The 27,955-nt window shown below is 39.6% G+C and overlaps 1 protein-coding gene across 1 annotated transcript in view; it reads left to right on the forward strand.

Moving 5' to 3' along the window:
* LOC132805793 (protein FAM162B-like) overlaps positions 1-27,955 on the forward strand; it is a 47,106-nt gene that overhangs the window by 1,795 nt on the left and 17,356 nt on the right. Inside the window, exon 2 of the mRNA XM_060821061.1 lies at positions 4,077-4,185. Coding sequence (XP_060677044.1) covers positions 4,077-4,185 — 109 coding nt within the window. The remainder of the gene's footprint in view (positions 1-4,076; positions 4,186-27,955) is intronic.

The raw sequence follows: 27,955 nt of genomic DNA on the forward strand, positions 1-27,955 counted from the left end.
GGCATTTTCAACCAATGGAGGTCAGCAAGCAGGAAAGTCAGAAGCTTGGTTAATGTCAGTTAGAAAGCAAGTGTTGTGAACACTCTGCTTTAGTCTAAAACAACAGGAACAGAGGAGGTTGGTGGTAAGAGAATGAATTTTGTGGTGTTCGCTCATTTGCTTACAATGTTCCCAATATTTAAATACAGAATCTTTCCTCTCATCTAATTTTAGATGCCATGGAAAGCTACTTCATAACATATGGAAAGTGGGCTGTTTGAAAGAGCTGACACAAATATCCAAAGTATGTATTAGGCTACTCAGAAGGGAAAAAACAGTAATACTTGAAAATGAATGTACTGTCATTCTGGAGTGCTGTTCTAAAGTATATATGTTGGGCCAATATGTATCATTCACAAGTTTCACTGTGTTTTCCTTCTGGATAATGAACCATGTTCATGACAAATAATATTTTCAAACCTTCCATTATAAAAACATCTTCACCAATAGTCTGGGTTAAACTGTTACCTAGTACAGATAGAGTCGTAAAGATGTACAGCATGGAAACAGACCCTTTGGTCCAATTTGTCCATGCCGACCAGATATCCCAAATCTAATCTAGTCCCATTTGCCAGCACCCGGCCATATCCCTCCAAACCCTTCCTATTCATATACCCATTCAGATGCCTTTTAAATGTTGCAATTGTACTAGCCTCCACCACTTCCTCATTCCATACATGTATCACTCTCTGTGTGAAAAAGTTGCCCCATAGGTCTCTTTTATATCTTTCCCCTCTCACCTTAAATCAATGCCCTCTAGTTCTGGAATTCCCCCACACCAGGGAAAAGACTTTGTCTATTTATCCTATCCATGCCCTCATGATTTTATAAACCTCTTTCAGGTCACCCCTCAGCCTCCGACACTCCAGGGAAAACAGCCCCCCCATAGCTCAAAACCTCCAACCCTGGCAACATCCTTGTAAATGTTTTTGAGCCCCTTTAAGTTTCACAACATCCTTTCGATAGGAAGAGTCCAGAATTGCACACACTATTCCAAAATTGGGCTAACCAATGTTCTGTACAGCCACAACAAGACCTCCCAACTCTTGTACTCAATACTCTGACCAATAAAGGAAAGCATACCAAACACCTTCACTATCCCATCTTCCTATGACTCCATTTTCAAGGAGCTATGAACCTGCATCCAAGATCACTGTTCAGCAACACTCTAGAGGATCTGACCAGTAAATGTACAAGTCTTGCTAAGATTTGCTTTCCCAAAATGCAATACCTTGCATTTATCTAAGTTGAACTCCATCTGCCACTTCTCAGCATATTGGCCCATCTGATCAAGATCCTGTTGTAATCCACTACACCTCCAATTTTTGTGTCATCTGCAAACTTGCTAACTATACCTCCTATGCTCACATCCAAATTATTTACATAAATGATGAAAAGTGGTGGACCCAGCACCGATCCTTGTGGCGCTCCACTGGTCACAGGCCTCCAGTCCAAAAAACAACCCTCCACCACCACCCTCTGTCTTGTACCTTTGAGCCAGTTCTGTATCCAAATGGCTAGTTCTCCCTGTATTCCATGAGATCTAATCTTGCTAACCAGTCTGCCATGAGGAACCTTGTCGAACGTCTTACTGAAGTCCATTTAGATCACATCTACTGCTCTGCCCTCATCAATCCTCTTTGTCACTTCTTCAAAAAACACAAGAGATATCCAAAATTAAATGGACATCTTTGATTACCAAATGTACTGATATCAATCTGATTTTCTCCAAGATTTGGTCATTGTTAGTTTGAAGTTATGCCCCTTATATAAGTTATAAAAGGCTGAGGATTTTACCTAGATGTTATTTTTAGTGGGTAATTCTATGCTGATAAGCTGTGTACAAGAATTATGAGCATATTCTAGGTCATTTTGAACCATACATTTCGAAGAGTTCTCAGCCAGCAGGAACTTCCATTATAAATTCGAGGCCAATAGTCTATTAATTTTAAACATGTTTGAAAAGTTATGCCCATTGACCCATTAAATTTAAATCTTTAACTCCAACTTTAAGTGAATTGAAAAAAAGGACACCTTTTATGTTGTAATCGATAGCACGGTTAAATATATCATTCCCAAGAAGCTTCTTAGATCTTTTCCTTTAGACTTATTATTACATAGGACTGGATATGTACTGTAAAAGGAATCAAGTGCTCTCTCCTAAAGTGAAGTCCAAGCTTTTTCTTTTATCTTTGCAGACTACATAAGTACAGACTGAGGATTCTTAGACACCACATAAACAGGTCATTGATCCCATTTTCAGGCAGTCATCAGATGTGTACTACAGATTAGGCGTAATTGATTGTATTAGCCTGTGATTTTCTTTAGTAAGTCCCCTTCTGGGAGAATGAAAGTTTCGAATTTATCCAGTAAATCTAAGCTGTTATTAATGAGAATAACCTTCAGGTTGTTGACCATACCACACCATAGACTGATTTATCCATTAGAGAATTACCATCTGTAAAACATCCTTTTCATACCTCCACTTCAACAAATCCCAAGGAGGACAAACCAATACATAAGAATTATAAACATACCTCACAAGGTTGATTCTCTTATCCCAACATTTTAAAAGTAGTCAAATCATTTTAAAGTAGTCAAATAACTGAGAGTTTCCTTCTCTATCACAACTTTATCTGTTGACATATCTGTTCTTCCAATTCCCAGTTTGAGTTGAATAGTCTCCTCTTTGATTATTTACATAAATAAGCTTATACTTCTCAGCTCCAAGCAGCAGCTTCAGGATTCTGACCAAATACTTCTAGTCTGGAATGTCAAATTAAAACCTTTACACTGAGGTAAACTATTTTTTAACTGCTCTGAACTATCTCCTTTGTTCAAAAAAAAATCTGTGCTTTTGCATCTAACTCCAACCAGGGCTTCTTCAAACTAAAACCAAATGATCCAAGCAAAAAAAATCAATTCTTACTCTTCTAAACCAAAAACAAACTAATGTTTTTTGATGTGCACTCTGTCCAATTATAAAATACTTACAATGTAAATAGATTCCTCTCATCACTCCAGGTATGCGCTTTTTCTTATTCTGGTTTTTAAAAAAATCATGGATGCAGAAATACCTGAGCGGTTCATCATTAAACCCATGGACATAAACAAAACCCATATGCCCTCAGTTCAAAATACTAAAATATGTGTAAATCACACACAGCTTACATCACATTCTGCTGGGTTTTCTAGAAGATATGGGTTCGAGTCCTGACTGCCCTTGGAGATGTGTTGTAACATATAAAAATAGGTTAATTAAAGCATAATTTCCACACTCAAGCTGCATTATGGTAAAGTGAATGGTAAAGACAGAAAACATACAGGTGAATAAGTAGTCATGAGGCTGCTATTTCTTGGCTTCGGGATGGGGTACATTGCCTGTGTGACTTAGTTAAGTTACAGGGAAAAACAAATTGAAGTCAGTTAAGTGTTAACGTACAATAAGCAACAGAAATGGCAAATCTTATGACAATGCCAGGGATGTCCTCCTCATTCTTGAAGCAATCAGACCAGAGAAGAATCTTTCTGTCAAACTTGTCTAAGGGCAGCCCATCAAAATATTACATCTTCTTGTAATAACCACCCCCTCCCCACATTACCTGTAAAGCTTGACCCATCCCAAATGCCTCCCTTAAGTCCTGGATTCCTCCTGACCAATACCCTAACTTACTAAAGCCCATTCACCCTCAATACTTTCATCTGACATTTTATTCTCTTAGCTGTGGCCATGGCTGAATTCCTATGCTGCAGCAACCACCGAGCTGCTGGGGAGTGGACTCCACAATTATCTTATATGTTATCATTGGGGGGCAGTCTTTGTTAATGATTGATTTTTCTGCCATGGGGAGTGAGCAAACTACCCCTCTGTAATGTGCACCCTACCCCTCATGAATCTAAATCAATTTCATGGTGCCTTACAAGTAAAGAGAATTTATTATACATAAATTTATAAAATTATTCTGTGAACTACAGGTATATGAATCATCTCTGTTCACTCAGTATACATTGAATTTTCTTTTGTGATTTTCTTAAAGTTCATGACACCCAGAAAGTTCCAGGATACAGGCCCACAAAGTTTGACAGAAAGATTCTTCTCTGGTCTGGTCGCTTCAAGAATGAGGAGGACATCCCTGGCATTGTGTCGTAAGTTTTGCCATTTCTGTTGCTTATTGTATGTGAACACACCTTTTTCAATTCTTTTTATTTCCCCTGTAACTTAACTAAAATATGCAAAAAAAATCATTAAAATGTTCTCTTTCTGAATTGTTTAGACATAATAATGATTTTTGCTTGGTTGCCTGCATTAAAAGAACTGTGGAGGCACTACCAAATACTTAAATTTGCAATGGACAATTGTACATCAATGCTAATCACTACTTGTTACTTTTAGGACTTACTCCAAATAGTTCATTGATGTGTTGTTGCATATATAAAGAGAAATAGCTCCTGCTGCACCCATCTTCCATTCTTATTTGTTCAACTATTCTTAAATAATTTACAATCAGTGAAATCAGAAATTGGCCAATACAATGACAATTGCAGTAATATTCTGGTGTTATCCAAATGTAACACAATAAGATACATGAATATTTCAAGATTTCTGGTGGGTTTATTTAGAGCTAAACACATGCAGTTCAAAATAATCTCTACGTATAGCCTCTGCCTAAGGTGTTACAATGCAGAGTGACTTTGACCTCTGCTCAATGTGATGCCAATGTGAAGCAGCTGACTCATCCACATCTTCAGCATCTTAACAAGATATCACTCTGTAAACAATAATACACCTTCCCTTTTTTCCAAAAATGAAAACACATAAAATCTGAATATTAGCAAAACTACTTCTAAAGAAATAGGGATTGTAAAATGTAGGAGTGCGAACGTCTGAGCCCATATGTCAACTTGGTTTTTGAAAACACTCCCAGATCTTGTCATTGTCTAACCTTGTGGAGATGCAAGTTTTGCCTTGGCTACTTGTTGTCAGTGTACTCCACCATGTTGTTGTTTTCTAATTATGTTTGCTGTACATTTGTATACTCTCTTTAGCTGGGCTTCTGTTCCTTCTCAGCATTATATTGTTGACTGTTCAGACTTCATGAAACCTGTGATTCTAACATATTTTGGATACCTCTGCATGTAGTCATGTTCCCATGTGCATTGTGTGACTTTCACCATTTTCTCTATGTGACAAGGCCTCTATGTTGCTGTGGCTGGTGGCTGGTGGCTTTTGCATGACTTGGACGTCCACAGTAACCTCCCAGTGTGGCCATATAAATGACCAATAAATCATATCACATGCCAGCTATCTCATCCACTCTGTATCCATATTCATTTGGTAAAGTATCATAGTATGTCCTGGAGGAGTGCTTTGAGCACAAGTGTTTGTTTCCTTTATGCCTCTGGAAGCAATGAGCTCATCTCTGTAAGGCCAAAAGCATTTGAGAGTGTCAGGTCATCCCTCTATGATGATGTTTGACAAGAGTCTTCAGTTGTGGCAGCATTGCCTCTTGGTTTCTTACCGGCTGTGTGGATGTCCGAGGCCTGTGGATGGAAGCGATTTCTGGAACTGTTGAAAGTAGCCATGCAGCTGAGAGGGAATGTTAGTTGTGGGTCATTAGTTGTTTTCAGTTGAAGTCATTTGCATTTTGCTGACCATAATGCAATAACTCAATTTGAGCTCATACTGTCCACTTGTAGATCCAATGGAATATCTGCATATTTGTTCGTGTTTGGCAATCTATTCTGTGCATCTGATATGTAAATGCAGGGAAGCATATGATGGGTAGTGCTCAAACTTAAGATTTTCTTGTAGTGGGTTGTTGTCTTAAATTAGAAATTAATATAAGTGAAGAGGAAGTTTCTTCAAATGTATACGTCAGTTATGATGTTGATGAGCTTCCCAGCTGTACTAGCTGTTAGCTGAAAAGATGAATCCTGTGAACTCATTTATTGTCCTAAAGATAAACAGGAACAAGGGAATTTATTTACCCCATTAATTTGGACACTTTTGAAAACAACACCTAATCTTGCTCTTCAAAGTTCCCTGATGTCTCTCCAATGCACTTGAAATTGTGAGTGATTAGCAGGAGATCTAAATTGTTTTATTCCCAAACTATTCATCATTTCTCAGAATGTGTGTGGTAGAAGATTTGAACCTTGATCTGATTAATTTCTTTGGTAATCCATATTTTCAGTAAAAAAAATCAAACTAATTTTTCTATATTTTTACAATAATTTCTATTAAAGACACAGGTTCAGGAAATCTTACAAAAATATTCATAATAGTTAAAAGATATCAATCCACGCTCTCAGTTTAAGTTAGCTATCCAACACAACTATTAAAGCCCTCCGAAATGACTCTTTGAAAAATGGTATCAGAGTTAAAGGCATGGGTTCTAGTTGGTGATTGGAATTCTCCAATACTTCATATGTATTGCACATCTGGCAAAATTTAATGTCATCTTTATTTAATCAGGGCTAGTAAAAATGTTTGAAATTTATCTGTGTTTTTCCTAATATCTAAGTTACCTGACATTGGAATCCCGTCATCCACTCTTAACATTTAGTTATGCTACAAAATTTCATTTTGCTACATCAATGGAGCTACCGCCTGATGGATGACTAATCATTATGTATTTGCTGGTGTTGAGCTGGTCTCCATTTCTTCCTTATTAATTTTTCTTTCCAAAATAATATTTATGTATTTGTTCTGATTCAGTTACTGAGTAGACTGTTTGATGTAACTCTGTCAATTCAGGATTTGTCTTGTTGTATTTCTACTAAATAAGATGGGGCAAACATGTCAAACATTCTCTTTACTTTCTTAAGTTTTTAAAATTTTTATCTCATAGCTAGATTTCCAAATTGTCTTCCTATTTCATAGATTTACCAATGAAAAAGAAGACTCAAAGGGCATGAAATCTAGTCACCTCAGTCAGGAAACAGTCCAGGATAATCCTCCATTAGCATTTCAGTTTCTTTTACCTCTACAGTTTTGTTCCACCACTCTCCATAATGTTAAGATTTGTGAACTAGCCCCAAGTTATTCTCCAAGTGCAACTACAACTTTTCCATTAACCAAGTTAATCTTAAAGCTAACTCCAAATAATGATTCTGAATTGTAACCTCCACGTATACTTTCATTGTTCCAGGAGTGTCTGAAATCTATTTTTTAAACCCTTCGTGAAAGTGACTGATACCTTTATGCTATTATTTTATGATGAAAACTTTTATCAAGTTGTATTTATTTATGCATAAAATCACAGAACTTTCTTCACAGTCTAAACTCCAGAGCTGAAGTGAGAGTGACCGACTTTGACATCAAAGCAGCATTTGACCAAGTGTGGTATCCTGGGGCTCTAGCAAAACTAGACCCAGTAGAAATTGGGAGTCTATCTGCTGGTTGGAGTCATACCTAACACAAATGAAGATCGCTTTGGTTGCTCAAGGCCAGTCATCCTAGTTCCAGGACATCCTGTGCAGGAGTTTCTCACAGCAATGTCCTAAGCTGAACTACCTTCAGCTGCTTCATCAATGACCTTCCATCTAACAGAAGTTAGGCTGCTCACTGATAACTGTTCAATGTTGAGTACCATCTCATTTGGTATGCTTTCCTTTGTTGGTCAGAGCATTGTGTAGAGGAGTTTGGAGATCATGTTATTGCTGAATAGGAAATTGGTTAGGCCACTTTAGAATATTGTGTTCCATTCTGGTCTCCCTCCTATAGGAAGGATATTGTGAAACTTGAAAGGATTCAGAAAAGATTTACAAGAATGTTTGAGGGTTTGAGTTACGAGGAGAGGCTGAATAGGCTGGGGCTGTTTTCCCTGGAGTGTCAGGCTCAGGGTTGACCTATAGAGGTTAATAAAATCATCAAGGGTGTGGATAGGGTAAATAGACAAAGTATGTTCTCTGGGGTGGGGGAGTCCAGAACTAGAGGGCATAGGTTTAGGGTGAGAGGGGATAGATATAAAAGAGACCTAAGGGACAGGGAGTGCAACATTCAGGTTGAGGCAGACAATTTTCAAGTAATATTTAAAGAACAACGAAAATTATAACACAGGAACAGGTCCTCTGGCTGCCCAAGCCTGCGTCAATCCAGATCCTCTATCTAAACCTGTTGCCAATTTTCTAAGGATCTGTATCCCTCTGCTCCCTGCCCTTTCATGTATCTGTCGAGATACATCTTAAATGATACTATTGTGCCTGCCTCTAACTCCTCCGCTGGCAATGCATTCCTGGCACCCATCACCCTCTGCATAAAGAATTTTCAATGCATATCTCCCTTAAACTTTTTCCCACTCACCTTGAACTCATGACCCCTAGTAATTCATGCCACACATGTACCAGGTAATGGCCATCTTCAACAAGATACAATCTAACCACCGCCCCTTGACGTTCAATGGCATTACCTTGATAGAATCCCCACTATCAACATTCTAGAGATTACTATCAATTAGAAACTGAACTGGACGACCCATATAAATACTGTAGCTACAATAGCCAGTCAGGGGTAGGAATGCTGCAGTGAGTAATTTCACCTCCTGACTTCCCAAAGCCTGTCCATCTCTTCTGCAAGGAGTTTGATGGAATACAGCTCACATGGTTGTATAAGCACAGCTCCATTCAGAAGCTTCACACCATCCAGAACAAAATAGCCAGCTTTATTGGCACCACATTCACAAAACCTCCCTCCCTCCACCATCAATACACATTAATAGCAGTATGTACCACCTACAAGGCGTATTGTTGAAATTCACCAACGTTTCTTAAACAGCACCTTCCAAAGCTACAACCTCTACCGTCTAGAAGGACAAGAGCCACAGATACATGTGAGCACCATCACCTACAAATTCCTTTCTAAGCCACTTGCTATCATGACTTTAAAATATATGGTCAATTATAAAACTCCCTCCCTTACAGCACAATGATTGTACCTACATCAAAAGGACTGCATCAATTCAGGAGAGAGAAGCTCAACACCACCTTCTGAAGGGCAATTATAGATAGAAAATAAATATTATCCCAACCAGTAATGCCCTTCTCTTTACTAACATTTTTTTCACTTTCTTTTACAATTTTAGGTGTTTGTTAGGTATTTCAAATTCATCCAGAGATTTCATTGCTACGGCACCTGCTTCAGGCTGTCAGCAAATGCAGCCAATGAAAAGAAAAAGTGCAAATGATGTTTGACATTAACTTTGCTATTTCTTGCAAATTATCCTGATGAGTGCAAAATGAAAAGCTTTGACAAATTATGCCTTTTTCGAGCCACACTCAAGTGAAAGATTTATTTGGGGTTTATTAAAGTTTAAATGTTTCCTCAACATCAACAAGTGTTTCCTATCAAATGTTTTGATAGCCTGTGTTTTGCACTCTTGCTTTGTTGGTTACAGTTTTTATTTATGCACTGGATGTTGCTGAAGCATCATGCTGAGTTTTCTTTCCTTTATGGATACTTTCCAATGGAGATGAGTTGACACTGCCAACATCAATTTTCCCAAGAACCCTTAATTAATAAATATCTCTTTCCCTGCTTCAAACTAGATTCTGACTTAGGCTTGCAGGAACACATCAGGGCAGTAGGATTATTTTTTGGATTGCTTTGGCAAAGAATCAATACAGTAACAATGAACCACATGTTGTTTGTTTGTGGTTGCAGACCTCCATGAATTGCGATCTCAAAGCTTTCATATTTCATCTTGTCTCTCCCAGAAATGCTTCAAATAACTGCATATGCTTTAAGTTGTAATTTGTAGGCAAAGTATGTTGCATATAGCAAGGTAACACAAAGGACAATGAGATGATTTTAACAAACCAATCATTATTTTCTTTGTTGGTATTGGGTGAGGAAGGAATGTTGGCCACATGTGTTGTAGGTGTAATGAACATAAGGGAGTTCATCAGCATTTGTTTTTCTTTTTTTGTATCTGTATTTAGTATATCAACTGCTTCTTTATATGAATCTACTTTATTGTTTCAATATCCTAAGTTTGGTGGGTAACACAGTTCTGCATATAGACCTCTAACTGATGTCTTAAAAAAGCTTCATATCAGCTTATAGTTATTTATTTTCTTTTGTATTCTATACCTCTAATAAAATTTAAAATCCCTATGTATGAATGTTCACAACGCTATTATATTATTAATAGTAGCTTTTAAAAGAATTAATTCGTATAAAAACAAGACTGAAATGTGGATTAGGACTCAAGTGAATGTCTGAACCAGTGTCCATTCAATATAAAAATTGGTTTGAATATTTTAGCATTCAATCACATTTAACCTAGTTAAAGGACTTTATTTCAATATACGATCAGCAGAGATAATTGCCAGGATAGCCTGGTGAGATTTACTTCCCAGATCATAATTAATAAAAAGGAGAGAAAAATCCAATTATCAAAGCCAGTTCTAACAAAGACATTCAGAAAGCAGGTCTGCTCATGAGCTGTAATTACAAATAGCAGGCTGGAGCTGACCTAAAAGAAAATAAAATACAGGATATTTAATCAGTTATCCTGGATGAAATATTGTGTTTCCATGCTGTATTATTTTTTAAATACTCTCATAGAGTGTGAGCAACTCTGGCTAGGCCAGCAGTTATTGTCATCCCAAATTGCCCAAAGGCAGTTAAGAGTCAATCACATTGCTGTGGATTTGGAGTCACATGTAGGCCAGACCAAGTAAGGATGGCAGATTTCTTTCCTGGAAGGATATTAGTGAACTAGATGCATTTTTTCCCCAACAATTGACAATGGTCATCATTAGTCTGTTCATTCCAGATTGTTTATTGAATTCAAATTCTATCATCTATCACGGTGGGATTTGAACGCAGGTCCTCAGAATATTAACGAGATTAATATTCTCATGATAATGCCACTAGGCTCGTGCTTAGCTTGCAGGAACATTGTAGAGAGTCTGGAACTGCTATATCTGCTCTTCCACATACATTCATTTTATCCATACAAAGATTTTGGAATGTGCATTTTCACAAATTCAGACCCATATCATTGGACACTTTGTTACAATGTTATACTGGATTGTGCTTTCATTTAAGAAGGTAATGTGGATCCCAACATTTTTTCGTCCCCTAAAAAGAATTGCTTTCGAAAGAAACACAATGTTCATTTAAGCAAATGAGATCTCAAGAATATAATGTTCTGGATGTGTTATCTCATGTCATAACTGATTCACATAGAACAGTACATAATGTAAGCATTGACAGCAACTGAACTAATTAAATTAAAATAAGATACTTAATTTAACTCTTTCAAACAAATCCATAATTCCAAAGTAACTGCTTCAATGTCTGATTTTCTAGGATTTGGCTTTATATTTATTGATTGGGAATGCTGTAATCCTTTAACATAAATATTTAATAAGAACTGCTACTTTGCTACCAGATGGAAAATTACAATTCATTTCAGCCAAATGATGTGATTGTCAGTTAATATACCTTTGCTTAATATCAGACAAACATATGAAACAGGAGCAGAAATCGGTCATCCAGCCCCTTGAGCCAGCTCTGCCACTCTATAGAATCATAACTGATCTGTTTGCATTTTGAACAACATATGCCCAGTAACCCACAATAACTTTTGATTGAGTAACAAGAATTTATCTATCTCTGCCTCAAAATATTAATTGATTCCATCTAGGTCAATAATGATGAATTGTTAATGGTTAATTAGATTTGGCAATAACAAATTGAAGGAAAATACATGAAAACCCAACCTGTTTTGACTGGCCGAGATTTGATTTGGGAACAGGTGGTTTGGCAGCAACTCCTAGATTTATTTGTGATCACCATGCACTGCGGAATGCTTGGGAATGTACTCAGAATGGCCATGCAGTATTTTTTTCTTGACTGGCAGCTTAATGTTCCAGGATACAAATGCTACAGGAAGGATAGAAAGGGAGGCAAGAGGGGAGGGGGAGTGGGAATTTTGATAAGGGATAGCATTACTGCTGCGCTGAGGGAGGATATTCCTGGAAATACATCCAGGAAAGCTATTTGGCTGGAACTGAGAAATAAGAAAGGGACGATCACCTTATTGGGATTGTATTATAGAGCCCCCAATAGTCAGAGGAAATTGAGAAACAAACTTGTAAGGAGATCTCAGCTATCTGTAAAAATAAGAGGGTAGTTATGGTAGGGGATTTTAACTTTCCAAACATCGACTGGGACTGCCATAGTGTTAAAGGTTTAGATGGAAAGGAATTTCTTAAGAGTGTACAAGACAATTTTCTGATTCAGTATGTGGATGTACATCCTAGAGAAGGTGCAAAACTTGATTTACTCTTGGGAAATAAGGCAGGGCAGGTGCCTGAGGTGTCAGTGGGGGAGCACGTTGGGGCCAGCGACCATAATTCTATTTGTTTTAAAATAGTGATGGAAAAGGATAGACCAGATCTAAAAGTTGAAGTTCTAAATTGGAGAAAGGCCAATTTTGAAGGTATTATGCAAGAACTTTTGAAAGCTGATTGGAGGCAAATGTTCGCAGGTAAAGGGACGGCTGGAAAATGGGAAGCCTTCAGAAATGAGATAACAAGAATCCAGAGAAAATATATTCCTGTCAGGGTGAAAGGGAAGGCTGGTAGGTATAGGGAATGCTGGATGACTGAACAAAATGAGGGTTTGGTTAAGAAAAAGAAGGAAGCATATGTCAGGTACAGACAGGATAGATCGAGTGAATCCTTAGAAGAGTATAAAGAAAGTAGGAGTATACTTAAGAGGGAAATCAGGAGGGCAAAAAGGGGACATGAGATAACTTTGGCAAATAGAATTAAGGAGAATCCAAAGGGGTTTTACAAATATATTAAGGACAAAAGGGTAGCTATGGAGAGAATAGGGCCCCTCAAAGATCAGCAAGGTGGCCTTTGTTTGGAGCCACAGAAAATGGGGGAGATACTAAATGAATATTTTGCATCAGTATTTACTGTGGAAAAGGATATGGAAGATATAGATTGTCGGGAAATAGATGGTGACATCTTGCAAAATGTCCAGATTACAGAGGAAGTGCTAGATGTCTTGAAATGGTTAAAGGTGGATAAATCCCCAGGACCTGATCAGGTGTACCCGAGAACTCTGTGGGAAACTAGAGAAGTGATTGCTGGGCCTCTTGCTGAGATATTTGTATCATCGATAGTCGCAGGTGAGGTGCCGGAAGACTGGAGGTTGGCAAATGTGGTGCCACTGTTTAAGAAGGGTGGTAAAGACAAGCCAGGGAACTATAGACCGGTGAGCCTGACCTTGGTGGTGGACAAGTTATTGGAGGGAATCCTGAAGGACAGGATGTACATATATTTGGAAAGGCAAGGATTGATTCAGGGTAGTCAACATGGCTTTTTGTGTGGGAAATCATGTCTCACAAACTTGATTGAGTTTTTTGAAGAAGTAACAAAGAAGATTGATGAGGGCAGAGCAGTAGATGTGAACTATATGGTCTTCAGTAAGGCGTTCGACAAGGTTCCCCATGGGAGACTGATTAGCAAGGTTAGATCTCATGGAATACAGCGAGATCTAACCATTTGGATACAGAACTGGCTCAAAAGTAGAAGACAAAGGGTGGTGGTGGAGGGTTGTTTTTCAGACTGGAGGCCTATGACCAGTGGAGTGCCACAAGGATCAGTGCTGGGTCCTCTACTTTTTGTCATTTACATAAATGATTTGGATGTGAGCATAAGAGGTATAGTTAGTAAGTTTGCAGATGACACCAAAATTGGAGGTGTAGTGGACAGCAAAGAGGGTTACCTCAGACTACAACAGGATCTGGACCAGATGGGCCAATGGGCTAAGAAGTAGCAGATGGAGTTTAATTCAGATAAATGTGAGGTGCTGCATTTTGGGAAAGCAAATCTTAGCCGGACTTATACCCTTAATGGTAAGGTCCTAGGGAGTGTTGCTGAACAAAGAGACCTTTGAGTGCAGGTTCATAGCTCCTTGAAAGTGGAGTCGCAGGTAGATAGGATAGTGAAAAAGGCATTTGGTATGCTTTCCTTTATTGATCAGAGTATTGAGCACAGGAGATAGGAGGTCATGTTGTGGCTGTACATGACATTGGTTCAGCCACTGTTGGAATATTGCGTGCAAGTCTGGTCTCCTTCCTGTTGGAAAAATGTTGTGAAACTTGACAGGCTTCAGTAAAGATTTACAAGGATGTTGCTAGGGTTGTAGGATCTGAACTACAGGGAGAGGCTGAACAGGTGGGGCTATTTACCCTGGAGCGTTGGAGGCTGAGGGGTGACCTTATTGAGGTTTACAAAATTATGAGGGGCATGGATAGGATAAGTAGACAAAGTCTTTTCCCTCGGGTCGGGGAGTCCAGAACTAGAGGGCATCAGTTTAGGGTGAGAGGGGAAAAGAGACCTAAGGGGCAACGTTTTCACGCAGAGGGTGGTACGTGTATGGAATGAGCTGCCAGAGGATGTTGGGGAGGCTGGTACAATTGCAAGATTTAAGAGACATTTGGAGGGATATGGGCCAGGTTCTGGCAGGTGGGACTAGATTGGATTGGGATATCTGGTCGGCATGCTCGGGTTGGACCGAAGGGTCTGTTTCCATGCTGTACATCTCTATGACGCTATGACTCTATTCATCTTAGCATATATCGGGGTCATTTCTCAGCTCTTAGGACCTTTCACCATTGATTAGATTAGATTAGATTATTTACAGTGTGGAAACAGACCCTTCGACCGAACAAGTCCACACCGACCCTCCAAAGAGCAAACCACCCAGACCCATTCCCCTACATCTACCCCTTCAACTAACACTACGGGCAATTTAGCATGGCCAATTCACCTACTTGGGCGGAAACCAGAGCACCCGGAGGAAACCCACGTAGCCATGGAGAGAATGTGCAAACTTCACACAGACAGTTGCCTGAGGCAGGAATTGAAGCTGGGTCTCTGTCGCTGTGAGTTCAATTCCCACCTCAAGCAACTGTCTGTGTGGAGTTTGCACGGGCAGGAGTTTGTGAGATTGTGGCTTTGGACTTTCACCACTGATCTGGGATTCACGGACTGGTATCATGGAAACTGAGATTGTGCTCCACATGCCAACCATCATCCAGGAGTTACCGACAAGCTGAAAGGCAGTGAGACTTAATAGTTTGCATACACATAGAGAGTACTTTAAGCTAACAGATTTGCTCATTAGTTTGTAGGTGAAGTAGCTTAACCTAATAAATTTGATATGTGTTGAAGCACATGTGTCTTCTTGCATTTATTTTGACAAGAGTTTAAAGAACCCATTAGGAACCTTCAGTATAACAATACAACATCATCTGGTATGGTTAAGAAACCCACCCTCTGCTGCATTTGCTGTAGAGAATGAGAATAGGCTGAGAAAGTGCAAGGAGGTACAGTGGCTCAAAATTAGCACTGCTGCCTCACAGAGCCACGGACCTGAGTTCAATTCCACCCTTGGGCCACTGTCTGTGTGGAGTTTTCATGTTCTCCCTGTGTCTTTCCTCTGAGTGTTCTGATTTCCTCCCACAGTCCAAATATGTATAGGTTAGGTGGATTGGCCATACTAGTGTCCAGGAATGTGGAGTTGCCGTTGGAAGTACAGAGTGATAGGACGGAGAGGGTTGGTCTGGGCTGGATGCTGTTAAGAGATTCAATGTGGACTTGTTAGGTCAAATGGCCTGCTTCCACAATGTAAGAATTCTATGATTTGCTAGCCCCTGGACCATCTTCTCAGCCAGCAGAACATTCCATATTTCTTTTCTTCTAATGCCGTCTGAATGGCCAGCTTCTCGAGGTCATGGCTATCAACAACTGTTGCCAGTTGTCAATGTTGATGTCCACAATCTTCATACCTTGTCTTCAGGTGTTCCCAAAGCAGCTCATGATCTAGTGGACAGCTCAATGTACAGAAGTATACAGCAGTCATCCATTTGATGAATGTGACCAGGCCAGCACAACCTTCACTGGCTTAGTCACGAGTGTATGCTGATGGAAATAAGTTTGCTCCAGGTCCACTGAGTTGGTACCTTGTCCTGCCATTGGATGCCATGAATACACTTAAGATAGCAAGTTGAAACTGTTCAGCCTTTTTTCCTGCCCAGAATATATAGTGTACTGAAGATATAGGAATAGTGGCATCTTAGTTTAATGTTCCCCATCCAAATTCTGTTGTTTCATTCTCTGTTACTAAGCCTGAACATAACAGCTGTAACCTCTGCCATGGGCATATCACTTTCACTATCTTGTTGGCAATTCTTGAGCCGAGATATGTGAAAATATCGATAATTGCCAACAACATATTGCCTTAATGCCGCCAGTCAGCATTTTCAATGCCCTGGACCATGATTTGTGCCTTTGTGTTGGTCAAACCAGACTGTTTACAGACATTCAAGAGTCTGTCTGTCTGCCATTGAAGGTATTCCTCAGTATGCAATACTAAATTGATATCACCAGAGTAAAGCAATGTTCTGTTGAAAGCTTAGCTCACTCATGTCATAGGTGGCTAAGGCTAAGCAGCTTTCCGTCAGTTTTGGTGTATCAGTAGACACCATCAGTAGATTGTTACAAGATTGAATCAGAACCCCAGAGCATTTATAGCCATTTTTCACCTTTTTGATTTCAAAATGTTTTTTAAAAAGGGAACTGCCACAGGAAAACAAAACTGTGGATGTAAATTCAGTAACTGTCTGGTAAAGTTTGTTTGTGAAACACATGGAATGTCACACCTGTGAAGCGGCACAGAAACTTCACACTTGGAGAGACTGAGCAAGATGAGATAATGAGGTGGCTGAATAGCTCCCCATCTCAAAAGAAAGTTATTTTTTGCAGTTATTTTAAAGAAAAATGGGTTAAAATCTAATTGCAACACTAATCTATGTGCATGTTATTGGTCAGACAACATTGAAGGCTTGTGGTTGCACTGTGCTCCTGGTCCAGGAGCCCAGCCTGTTCTGATTTGGTGAGACCACTTCTGCCCCATGGTTTAGTTCCACCAGTGAAAACTGATTTTTGGGTGGCACAGTAGCTCAGTGGTTAGCACTGCTGCCTCACAGCGTCAGGGACCTGGGTTCAATTCCCGCCTCAGGTGACTGTTTGTGGGGAGTTTGCACATTTTCCCCGTGCTTGTGCGGATGCTCTGGTTTCCTCCCACAATCCAAAGATCTGTGATTCAGGTGAATGGCTAAATTGCCCATAGTGTTAGGTGTATTAGCCAGGGGTAAATATAGGGTAGAGGAATGGGTCTGGGTGGATTACTCTTTGGAGGCTTGGTGTGGACTTGTTAGGATGTAGGGCCTGTTTCCATACTGTAGGGAATCTAATCAACCCTAGTGTGTGCACTGGAGAGTTTGAGGGCCATAGTCACAAGTCATACACCATGGAACCAAACTGTTCATGCCAACCACAATCCCAAACTAAACTAGTCCTTCCTGGCCCCCATCCCTCCAAACTTTTTCAATTCATGTATCTATCCAAATGTCTTTTAAACATTGTAATTATACCAAAATCCTGTTCGTTCCACAAGCAAACCACTCTCTGTGTAAAAAAAAAATTGCCTCTCATGAAGTTTAGAGAGCACCTCTATACTGCAGGTAAGGCAAAAGGAATAATTCCATCTCGCTCTGAATGCTCATGTTTCGTCACTGTCAAAAGAAATACGATCGATAGAATTTCAGCAAACTTGCAAAAGCACGAATCTCCAAATCAACTGTTCTGCTGCCAACATCAATGCCACCAGCTATCTAATAACAGCTGGAACATCATCTTATCTGCCCTTCATGAAAGAGTTGACACTGATCTATATGTTTTCCTTATATCTTTTTGAATGTATCTCTTATTTCTGCTCTGAATGTTGCATTATTATTTACTAAATGCAAGAAGAAATAATAGAGCCAGAGTTTTACAGCATGCAAAGAGGCCTTTCACCCCATTACGTCCATACTGGTAATCGGCACCTATCAATTCTCATCATAGTTTCCAGCACTTGGCCTATAGCCATCTTAAAGGGTGCATCTAAATACTTCTTAAATATTGTAATGCCTTCCACCTCTACAATCTTGTTGGAAAGCTGCTTAGCCTTAGCCACCTGAGACATGAGTGAGCTAAGCTTCCAGTAGAGAGTTGCTTTACTCCAGTGATACCTCTTTAGTATTACGAACTGAGGAATACCTTCAGTGCAGATGGACAGACTGTCTAATGTCTATAAAATGTTTGGTTTGACCATCAGGAAGGCACCCATCATAGTCCAGGACATTATCTTAATTCCATCAATTAGCGTTGTCAATGTGTTGTATCCCAGATATTCCCACTCTCTGGCTGAAAAACATGAGGAGTGGGAAAGTCAAGTCAAACCTATAAAATTGGATAAAAGCAAATTACTGTGGATGCTGGAATCTGAAACCAAAACAGAAAATGCTGGAAAATCTCAGCAGGTCTGGCAGCATCCGTAAGGAGAGAAAAGAGCTGTCATTTCGAGTCTAACTTGAAGCTTTGACAAAGGGTCAGTTAGACTCGAAACGTCAGCTCTTTTCTCTCCTTACAGATGCTGCCAGACCTGCTGAGATTTTCCAGCATTTTCTCTTCTGGTTTTAAACCTGTAAAACATTTTGGCTAGACCATACTTGGGAATACTCTGCATGTAAAGGATATTGGAGCAATGATGGAGATGTGAAATAACTCACAAGGATAATACCAAAAAAAATCGGGAAAGAACACACAGCCTGTATTTCTTTATTCTGGAAAAAAAGGCTTAAAAGCAATCTGGCCAAAGGTTTTAAGAGAATGAAAGTTTTGTTGGGTTCGAAGCCTCACCCCACTTTCACAATAGTGAACAGAAAGGCTAAAGGCTAGCCAGCTGTCTGACTAAAAGTGCAATTATGAAAAAAGAGTAATCTCGACAATTCTTTTTAGGGAGACAGAGAAGGATAGGGAGTTGGCCATCTTAAGGCAAACTAGATAATAATGACTGCAAAGAAGTTGTTGGAATTGACCTTAATTATGCTCAAGGTCATGGGAATACAGAGGCAAAATTACAGGATCAAGGCATCGGCCAAGAATGTGGTGAGGAAAGATTACAGTGAGAGGTTAAAGAAGGACTAGAAAGCAGTGGACTCAGGAGATCAATAAAGATTAATTATGAGGCAGAATAAAGCCATTGAAGATAAGGAATCCTGCAAAGTAGAGGCTGGCTGAGGGAAGGAGGCTGCATACCTTAACTAGAATTCTATGTTATGGATCAAAGATTTTCAAGAAGGTTTGAAAAGCAAAGGGTAAATCCAAGGTGTGATCTAATAATAAGGATGACACCATTGCTCAAACTGTTTGGATGTTGCTGCTGGTAGAAAGTAAATGTCAGTGAAGCTTTGCTGGAGGACAGGGTCATAGCGATGTACAACACAGAAACAGACACTTCGGTACAACACATCCATACCGACCAGACATCCCAACCTAATCTAGTTCCATTTGCCACCACTTGGCCCATATCCCTCTAAACCCTTCCTATTTGTATACCCATCCAGGTGCCTTTAAATGCTGTAATTGTACCAGCCTCCACCACTTCCTCGGGTAGCTCATTCCATGCACACACCACCCTCCATCTGAAAAAGTTGCACCTTCGGTCCCTTTTATATGTTTCCCCCCTTACCCTAAACGTATGCCATAAGCCAAGCTTCAGTCAAAGGCAGGATGTTAAGCAGGTCACGCATTGCAAAGGGCTTATGCAGAGAGAAGAAGTGGATGTTGATCCACCGATTACTCGGTAGAATCAACGGTAAACTAGACAAATTTTGTGGAAGATTGGTGTTTATTCTCCACATGAGCAATAGTTGTGCTCAGTGCCTCCAGATCATTTTCCATAATGGTTGATCTAACTTCAACTATTCTTAAACAACTCTTAAAGCTTTTCTTTACTAAACATACTCTTAGTTATACACACAGAAATCAGCCATTCTCCATTCAGGAGTTGTTACTGCTTCAATCATTAATTCTGGTAATGCAAGCTGCACCTCCAAACTGTGTTTAGATTTCTTATGTTCAATCTTCTAAACATCCCTTCTTTTTAATTATTACATCTACTTGAAGTGATCTGCTTCCAACTGCTTTTCATATTTTTAAAATCTCTAATTGTGTTTTAATCTCTTCTGTTTGAATGATGGTCTGAATGCTTGCAGATTTATGATCTTCAGCCATTAATTGTGGATTCTTTGTAGAGAGGAAATAATCTGTTCACCAAACTATCCCTCGATTCACAAAAGGTTTCTTTCCCAGGCTGTCAGCTTTTGTGGTTTGTGGTATTAAGTTGTCAAAAGGTCAATGAGGAAAACTGCTTCCTCAATGCCAATTTTTTTTACTGCAGCCTATGTTCATGGGAACTAGGTCATTCCTTTGCAAGCTCCCTTAACTTAAGACCTTAAACAGATGTCAGGAAATTGAAATTTTGCTTTTCAGTCAAAGGTGAATCCTCACCTCTGGTAGCAAAAGTTGAGTAGATTGAACAAGTTGGGCCACTTGGCCAATGTTGACAGTGAGAGACTTGAACCATTTTGAAGATTTGCCTTTTGTTGATGGCGTACATTGCTGCTACTGTGCATTGGTAAGGAAGGGAATAGATATTAAAGTTCTTATATGACCAATTAATTGTTTATGGTGACAAGCTTCTTGACTGGTGTTGGAGTCACTTATCCAAGTCAATGGGGAGTATTCCACCACAAACCTGAGCTCTGAACTGCTTTTGTAACCATAGTAATTATATGGCTAATCCAAGTTCATTTTCCGATGCTGGGGAAAATACAGTGATGGTAATCATATTGAACATCATGAGGTGAAGTTTATACTCCATCTTGTTGGAGGTAATCATTACCTGACATTTGTGTGGCACAAACATTATCAGCCCAAATCTGGATGTTGGCCAGCTCTTGCAGCATATGGACACAGATGCCTCAGTATCTGAGGTGTCAAGAATAGTGATGAACATTGTTCAATCATAAATGAACATCCCCACTTCTGAGTTTCTGATGGAGGGAAGGTTATTGATGGACCAGCTGAAGATGGTTGGCTTAAGGTACAACCCTGAGGAGATGCTGAAGTGTGTTGCAACTGAGCTGATTGACTTCCAACAATCAAAACCACCTTCCTTTGTGATAGATATGACTCCAACCAGTGGAGAGTTGTCCTCCTGGTTCATTGACTCTAGTTTTGTTGGAGCTCCTTGATGTCATATTCAGTCAAATGCTACCCTAACATCAAGGGTAGTCACTCTCAGCTCATTTCTGCAATTCAGCTGTTTTGAGCATGTTGGATCAGAATGGCTGTGGTAGATCCCAAACGAGCATCAGTGAGCAGGTTATTCAATTGCAAATGTTATTTAATAGCAAGTTAATGACTCCTTCCAATAATGGACAGCAAATTGATATGATATTGGCCAGCTTGGATTTGTCCTAAGTTTTGACTGGGAAATGTTTCACATTGTCAGATGGATGACAGTGATCAAAGTAATAGCTGAATCTGTTTTATGTTCTTAGATTAATATCGCAAACAATAGTGTCTATGTTTACAAAGAACAGTGTAATCAAAAGAATTAACTTGAACAAGAGCATTTTGTGAATATAATGAATGTACATGATCCGGCATCACAATCGTTCCTGACCAGATAAGTGAAGTAATTTTTCTCCAATCAAGCAGAAAATACATTACAAAATAGTCAACATAAAAATACATAAAATATCTTGTCAATTTTGTGAGAATGACAGTACAAAGTACCTGGAAAATAAATCTTGTATGACCATGCACAATGATACTTCAACAGTATCTTCACAGAGAGATACTTTCTTAAAAAGTGAGCACAATTAGTACCAGGAGTGTGGAGGATATAACATCCAAGCTTGCCTTATCCCAGTGATGCTGAATTGTAATTGGTGCTGTAATAACCTCAATGGATAGTACTTGCAGGTTCACACATGCAGGATGACACAAATGACAGCAATATATATACATTGGAGCTGGAATGGGCAATTCAGTCCCTTGAGCCTGCTTTGTCATACCAGACCATGGTTGACCATCTACTTCAACACAATTTTCTCACACTATTTGTTTTTCCCTTGATGTCATTAATAACTAGAACTATATAAACATTTCTCATGAACTTTCTTAATGATTGGAATTCCACAGCTCTCTGTAGTGGTGTTCCAAACACTCACCATCTTCTGAATGAAGACGTTCCTCCTCATCTCAGTCCTAAATAGCTTGCCTTTTGTTCTGTGACTGTGTCTCCTGGTGCCAGATCTCACAACCAGCGGAAACATCCTTTCTGCATCTACTTTATCTATCCCTTTAATATTTCTCTAACTGAGTTTGTCATACATGCTTTTGAATACATGCAATCTCCTCCTAAGTCTTAAAATTGATAAATCTCCTGGCCCTGATGGGATACAACCTAGAGTTCTGAGAGAGGTGGCTGAGGAAATAGCGGAGGCATTGGTTGAGATCTTTCAAGAGTCACTGGAGTCAGGGAAAGTCGCAGATGATCGGAAGATCACTGTTGTAACCCCCTTGTTCAAGAAAGAATCAAGACAAAAGATGGAAAATTATGGGCCAATTAGCCTAACCTCGGTTGTTGGTAAAATTCTAGAATCCATCATTAAGGATGAGGTTTCTAAATTCTTAGAAGAGCAGGGTCTGATTAGAACAAGTCAACATGGATTTAGTAAGGGGAGGTCATGCCTGACAACATGCTGGAATTCTTTGAAGAGGTGACAAGTAGGTTAGACCAGGGAAGCCCAGCAGATGTGGTCTATCTAGACTTCCAAAGGCCTTTGAGAAGGTGCCACATGGGAGGCTGCTGAGCAAGGTGAGGGCCCATGGTGTTCGAGTGAGCTACTGGGATGGATTGAGGATTGGCTGTCTGACAGAAGGCAGAGAGTTGGGATAAAAGGTTCTTTTTCGGAATGGCAGCCGGTGACGAGCGGTGTCCCGCAGGGTTCAGTGTTGGGGCCGCAACTGTTCGCATTATATATTAATGATCTGGATGAAGGGACTGGGGGCATTCTAGTGAAGTTTGCAGATGATGCGAAGTTAGGTGGACAGGCAGGTAGTACTGAGGAAGTGGGGAGGCTACAGAAGGATCTAGACAGTTTGGGAGAGTGGTCCAGGAAATGGCTGATGGAATTCAATGTGAGCAAATGCGAGGTCTTGCACTTTGGCAAAAAGAATAAAAGCATAGACTACTTTCTAAACGGTGAGAAAATTCACAAAGCCAAAGTACAAAGGGATCTGGGAGTGCTAGTCGAGGATTCTCTAAAGGTAAACATGCAGGTTGAGTCCGTGATTAAGAAAGCGAATGCAATGTTGTCACTTATCTCAAGAGGGTTGGAATATAAAAGCAGAGATGTCCTACTGAGACTTTATAAAGCTCTGGTTAGGCCCCATTTGGAGTACTGTGTCCAGTTTTGGTCCCCACACCTCAGGAAGGACATACTGGCACTGGAACGTGTCCAGCGGAGATTCACATGGATGATCCCTGGAATGGTAGGTCTAACATATGAGGAACGGCTGAGGATCCTGGGATTGTATTCATTGGAGTTTAGAAGATTAAGGGGAGACTTAATAGAAACTTACAAGATAATACATGGCTTGGAAAGGGTGGACGCTAAGAAATTTTTTCTGTTAGGCGAGGAGACTAGGACCCGTGGACACAGCCTTAAAATTAGAGGGGGTCAATTCAGAGCAGAAATGCGGAGACATTTCTTCAGCCAGAGAGTGCTGGGCCTGTGGAATTCATTGCCACAGAGTGCAATGGAGACCGGGACACTAAATGTCTTCAGGGCAGAGATTGATAGATTCTTGATGTCTCGAGGAATTAAGGGCTACGGGGAGAATGCGGGTTAGTGTAGTTGAAATGTCCATCAGCCATGATTGAATGGCAGAGTGGACTCCGATGGGCCAAATGGCCTTACTTCCACTCCTATGTCTTATGGTCTTATGGTCTTAAGACAGCCCCACCAACCCAGGAAGTGGTCTGGAGATCCTCTATTAAACAATCTCTATGGCAAGTACAGCCTTCCTTAGGCAAGGAAATCAGAACTGCATAAAATTAGAAAATGGTGTCAGAGAATTGTAATCCCTAATAGATATACCAGCATGAGCCAACATAGAATTCCCTACAGTGTGGAAGTAGGCCATTCAGCCGATCAAGTCCACACTGACCCTCTAAAGAGCATCCCACCCAGACCCACCCTACACCATCTCTGTAATCTAACATTTTGCATGGCTAATCCACCTAGCCTGCACATCTTTGGACTGGGGAGAATACCAGAGCACTCAAAGGAAGCTGACACAGACACAAGGAGACTGCCTGTGCAAACAGACAGTCACCGGAGAGTAGAATCGAACTGGGATCTCTGGCACCGTGAGGCAGCAGTGCTAATCACTGAGCCACCATGTCACCCTAGCACGTCTTGAAGAGAAGAGCAGAAAGTTTGAGAAATAGAAACAAACTGAAAATGTCTTGGGAAAGCTATAAAGAAAACAAATTCAAGGAGGTGAACATTACTAATGTTCAGTAAAATATATCTTAAGCATGTGAATAAGATACTTTAACCTCAGTTGCTTATTCATTTGAGGTACATTAGGTCAGTAAAAGAACAAATCAGTGTGTGTGAAGTGTGTTGTTTTTAACATATGGTACTTCATAGTTTAAATTAATCAAGTCTTGTCCAACTCGTTTAAATGATTAATATGAAGACGTTTCTTTACCCACAACCTAACTGACCTAATTGGATTTAAATGAATGGTCCCTGTCACAGACAGTTGTGCTCTGTCTAACAGCTGCCACAAGTTAAACTCCTTCCCCTCATCATTGTCTGTCTGTAATAGACAGAATTTTCTCTATTAAACTAAGCCTGTCTTTTAAAATAAAACAAGTTACTGTCCCTTTAATTCATCAGTTAGTCTAAGGCAATACAGGTTAAAGCTATTTACTACAAAATACAATTTCAAAGTTTATTGCTTTGATGTCATTATTTTGAAGTGCATTGTAATTGTTGGATTTTGCATTGAAGCAGAAATGATGATTGGATAATGGAAATGTGTTCTCAAGCATCAAGGCACTTTTCTTATAATTTAAATTCAATTTTACCCTTTTAAATTCAATTTGGTCTACAAAAAGTAGAGCTTGCTGTTTGGTACTTTTATAGTAGTAAATGAAAAAAATGACCATCCATCACACTGAATTTTAGAGAAATGTAATTACACAATCTAAACATCTCATTGGAAAGCAAGAAGGAAAATAACAGAGTGGGCATTAGCATTACATATTGCTGCAGCAGGATTTAGATAAATCTGTCTAACCTTTGGTTGGTCTTTTGAGCCCAGCTGGTATGCACCAACCATGAAGATCTGTTAATGAAACTTGATGGAGAAGAATCCCTTATTAATATTTTATTGCTGGACACCTACACCAACTTGAGTGTCCACCAGATCTAAAAATTAGGGTTGCAAACTCATGTGGGAGACCTTCCTGGACATTTGACCAAATTACATTTGATTCCATCATGTTAACCATGTTTCACTTGCTTGCAGTTTGCTAATACTAAATGCAGTTTGTTCTGGGGTAACACGCGCTTTGGCAGCGTGATTTGGCACTGAAAAATTAAGGAATGATATTTTTGAGAACACTTACCTCTATTGGCAATAGTGCAATTCCAGTGGCGATTGGTTCGCGCAGTTCATTCTGTGCATGCGCCAGTCAGCTGCTGACGACGCAGCTTTCTGTGAGAGATACTATACAGAGAGTGGCTTTCTTACATTTTTTAAAATGTACTGGGTTAAATTTACTTTTGTTTCTTTAATGACTATGATTTCAACTTTTATTCACGCTGTGATTGGGTGATTTTTGACCGATCGTGCATGATATTTTTGGATGGACTGCCCCTAACCAAAGGCCCCATTATTTCTATTAAGCGATTGTGTATTAAGCGAGGTTTCATTGGAACACAACTGCGGCATTCGAGAAGAACTACCAGTGGTATTTACTCTTATAGAGGTAGTTCCAAGATTTTTTTCTCCTTACGGTGTTGGTAAACTCTGAAAATCAAATTAGCTGAAGACAAAGGATGTATACACATTTAAATTACCAAAAAAAAACATTTTTTTTAACCTTAGCAATTAATTGCACCAGTGTCATCATTTTCCACAATTTTGTTGAACAAATCAATGGAGTCCCGATTCAAAACAAATGCTGAGCCTAACAGTCCACATTTCATTGTTTCAGTTCAGTCACTGTCTGCACTGGAGAGAAAAAGAAGGAAATAAGAAAATTGATGGAAACCCTGGTCATGGTGGTTTCACATCTGTGTTTAGAATGTAGATTTCCTTTGAGAGTTTTGGACAAATTCACATGCTGGTTATTAAACTTGTTTATGTAGAGTACCTAAGGGTTGCCAGATCCTCTTAATATTCAAAGTCTCAAGCCCAAGAGGCTGAGAAACAGTCTTCCGACCAAGCCAATGTTTATAGGCAATAGGATATTGTAGATATCAGGATTAAAACGTTGCTGAATAAAGAGAATGACAAATAATTGCTAGGCAAGTGGAATTAAAACTGAGCTTTACAGAACTTTTGTTTCTACTTTTTCCGTTTATGTAAAAATAAAAGTCACAGACAAAAGGTTCTCTTGGAATCGGCATTATTATTATTTTTCAATATTAAGATATGGAAACAGGAAAGTCACTAAGGTTAGAATTTTCCTTCTGATGCTGGTACTCTAAGAGATTTGTGCCTGATTTACATTATACATAGGTTTTGGTGATTGGGAAAATGTTGAGGGGTTTAACAGAGTTGAGAAGGCAGGTTTCTTTCACATGTTGAAGCTGTGTATAAATGTGAACTGAATGTGAGATTTGATGCTCCAGTCAGAGTCAAGTGTGATATCAAACTTGCACCTTATCACCTTCTAGCCTGTGTGAGGAATAGTGTAATCAGGGCAAGGGAATAATTATGATTTATTTATTGTCACTTGAATTTTACAGTGACTAATAAAGTAAAATACGATGAAAAGCTTCAAAAGTCACCACAACCTGGCACCATTTTGAATAGTTTAAGAATGAAAAAAATAAAACCAGCCAAAAGAGAGTCCTACGTCCTGAGTCGGTTCACCAACAACTCCTGCAAAGCTGCCCCTCCTCCACTGCCTCACTGTCGCCTGCATTGGACCCACCAACATTGGAGCCGCCCTCTTTCGGCACTTTGTACTATAAATTTACTCTATCCTGTCAATTAAGCTGAAGAAAAATCTGTCTCATCCTTGATTGGATATTGAATAGGCTATCAATACACAAGTAGTCATGCATTCTCCAGTGACAACTGAGTGGCAATAACATGCCTAGATTTGCCAACTGTGTGTCCCACAACTACCAATTACCCAAAATCAACACAATGGCTTGGATATTTTTGCTCAGTGGCAAAGACAGTGCCCACTTGCATTCATCTCATTGACAATTTCCTGAGACATTGGGAGATTTTTCATACTGTATCTGTTGTCTGTTTTTGCACAGAACCCTCTGCAGGAGATCAGTAAGCAGGGCAAGAAACAATGCTCTCCAACCAATCAGAGTGATGAATTCCTCACCGCACCACACAGTCTAAACCAGCAAGTATGAAACATAGAATAATAGCTCAGTTTAAACCATATACAAAAAACAGAAAAAAAATTAGGAAATACAGATTGGGCTAATCTGAGAAACAAAAGCATAGTATCGAGGGTTATGGCTATATGCTATTAGTGAGGCTACGTCATTAGTGATATTAGGCGATGTCAGAACACATTGGATTGGAAACTGATGAAAGAAGGTTTCTACTGAATTCCTGCTCTCCCATGCTTCAGTACATTGTGTCAATAGTTAATAAATGGCCATCATGTTATATTACCATTGTGTTCGGTCCTCATCTATCTAAGACGCCA

The sequence above is a fragment of the Hemiscyllium ocellatum genome, chromosome 3 (genome assembly GCF_020745735.1).
Source record: "Hemiscyllium ocellatum isolate sHemOce1 chromosome 3, sHemOce1.pat.X.cur, whole genome shotgun sequence".
NCBI classification, from domain to species: domain Eukaryota; kingdom Metazoa; phylum Chordata; class Chondrichthyes; order Orectolobiformes; family Hemiscylliidae; genus Hemiscyllium; species Hemiscyllium ocellatum.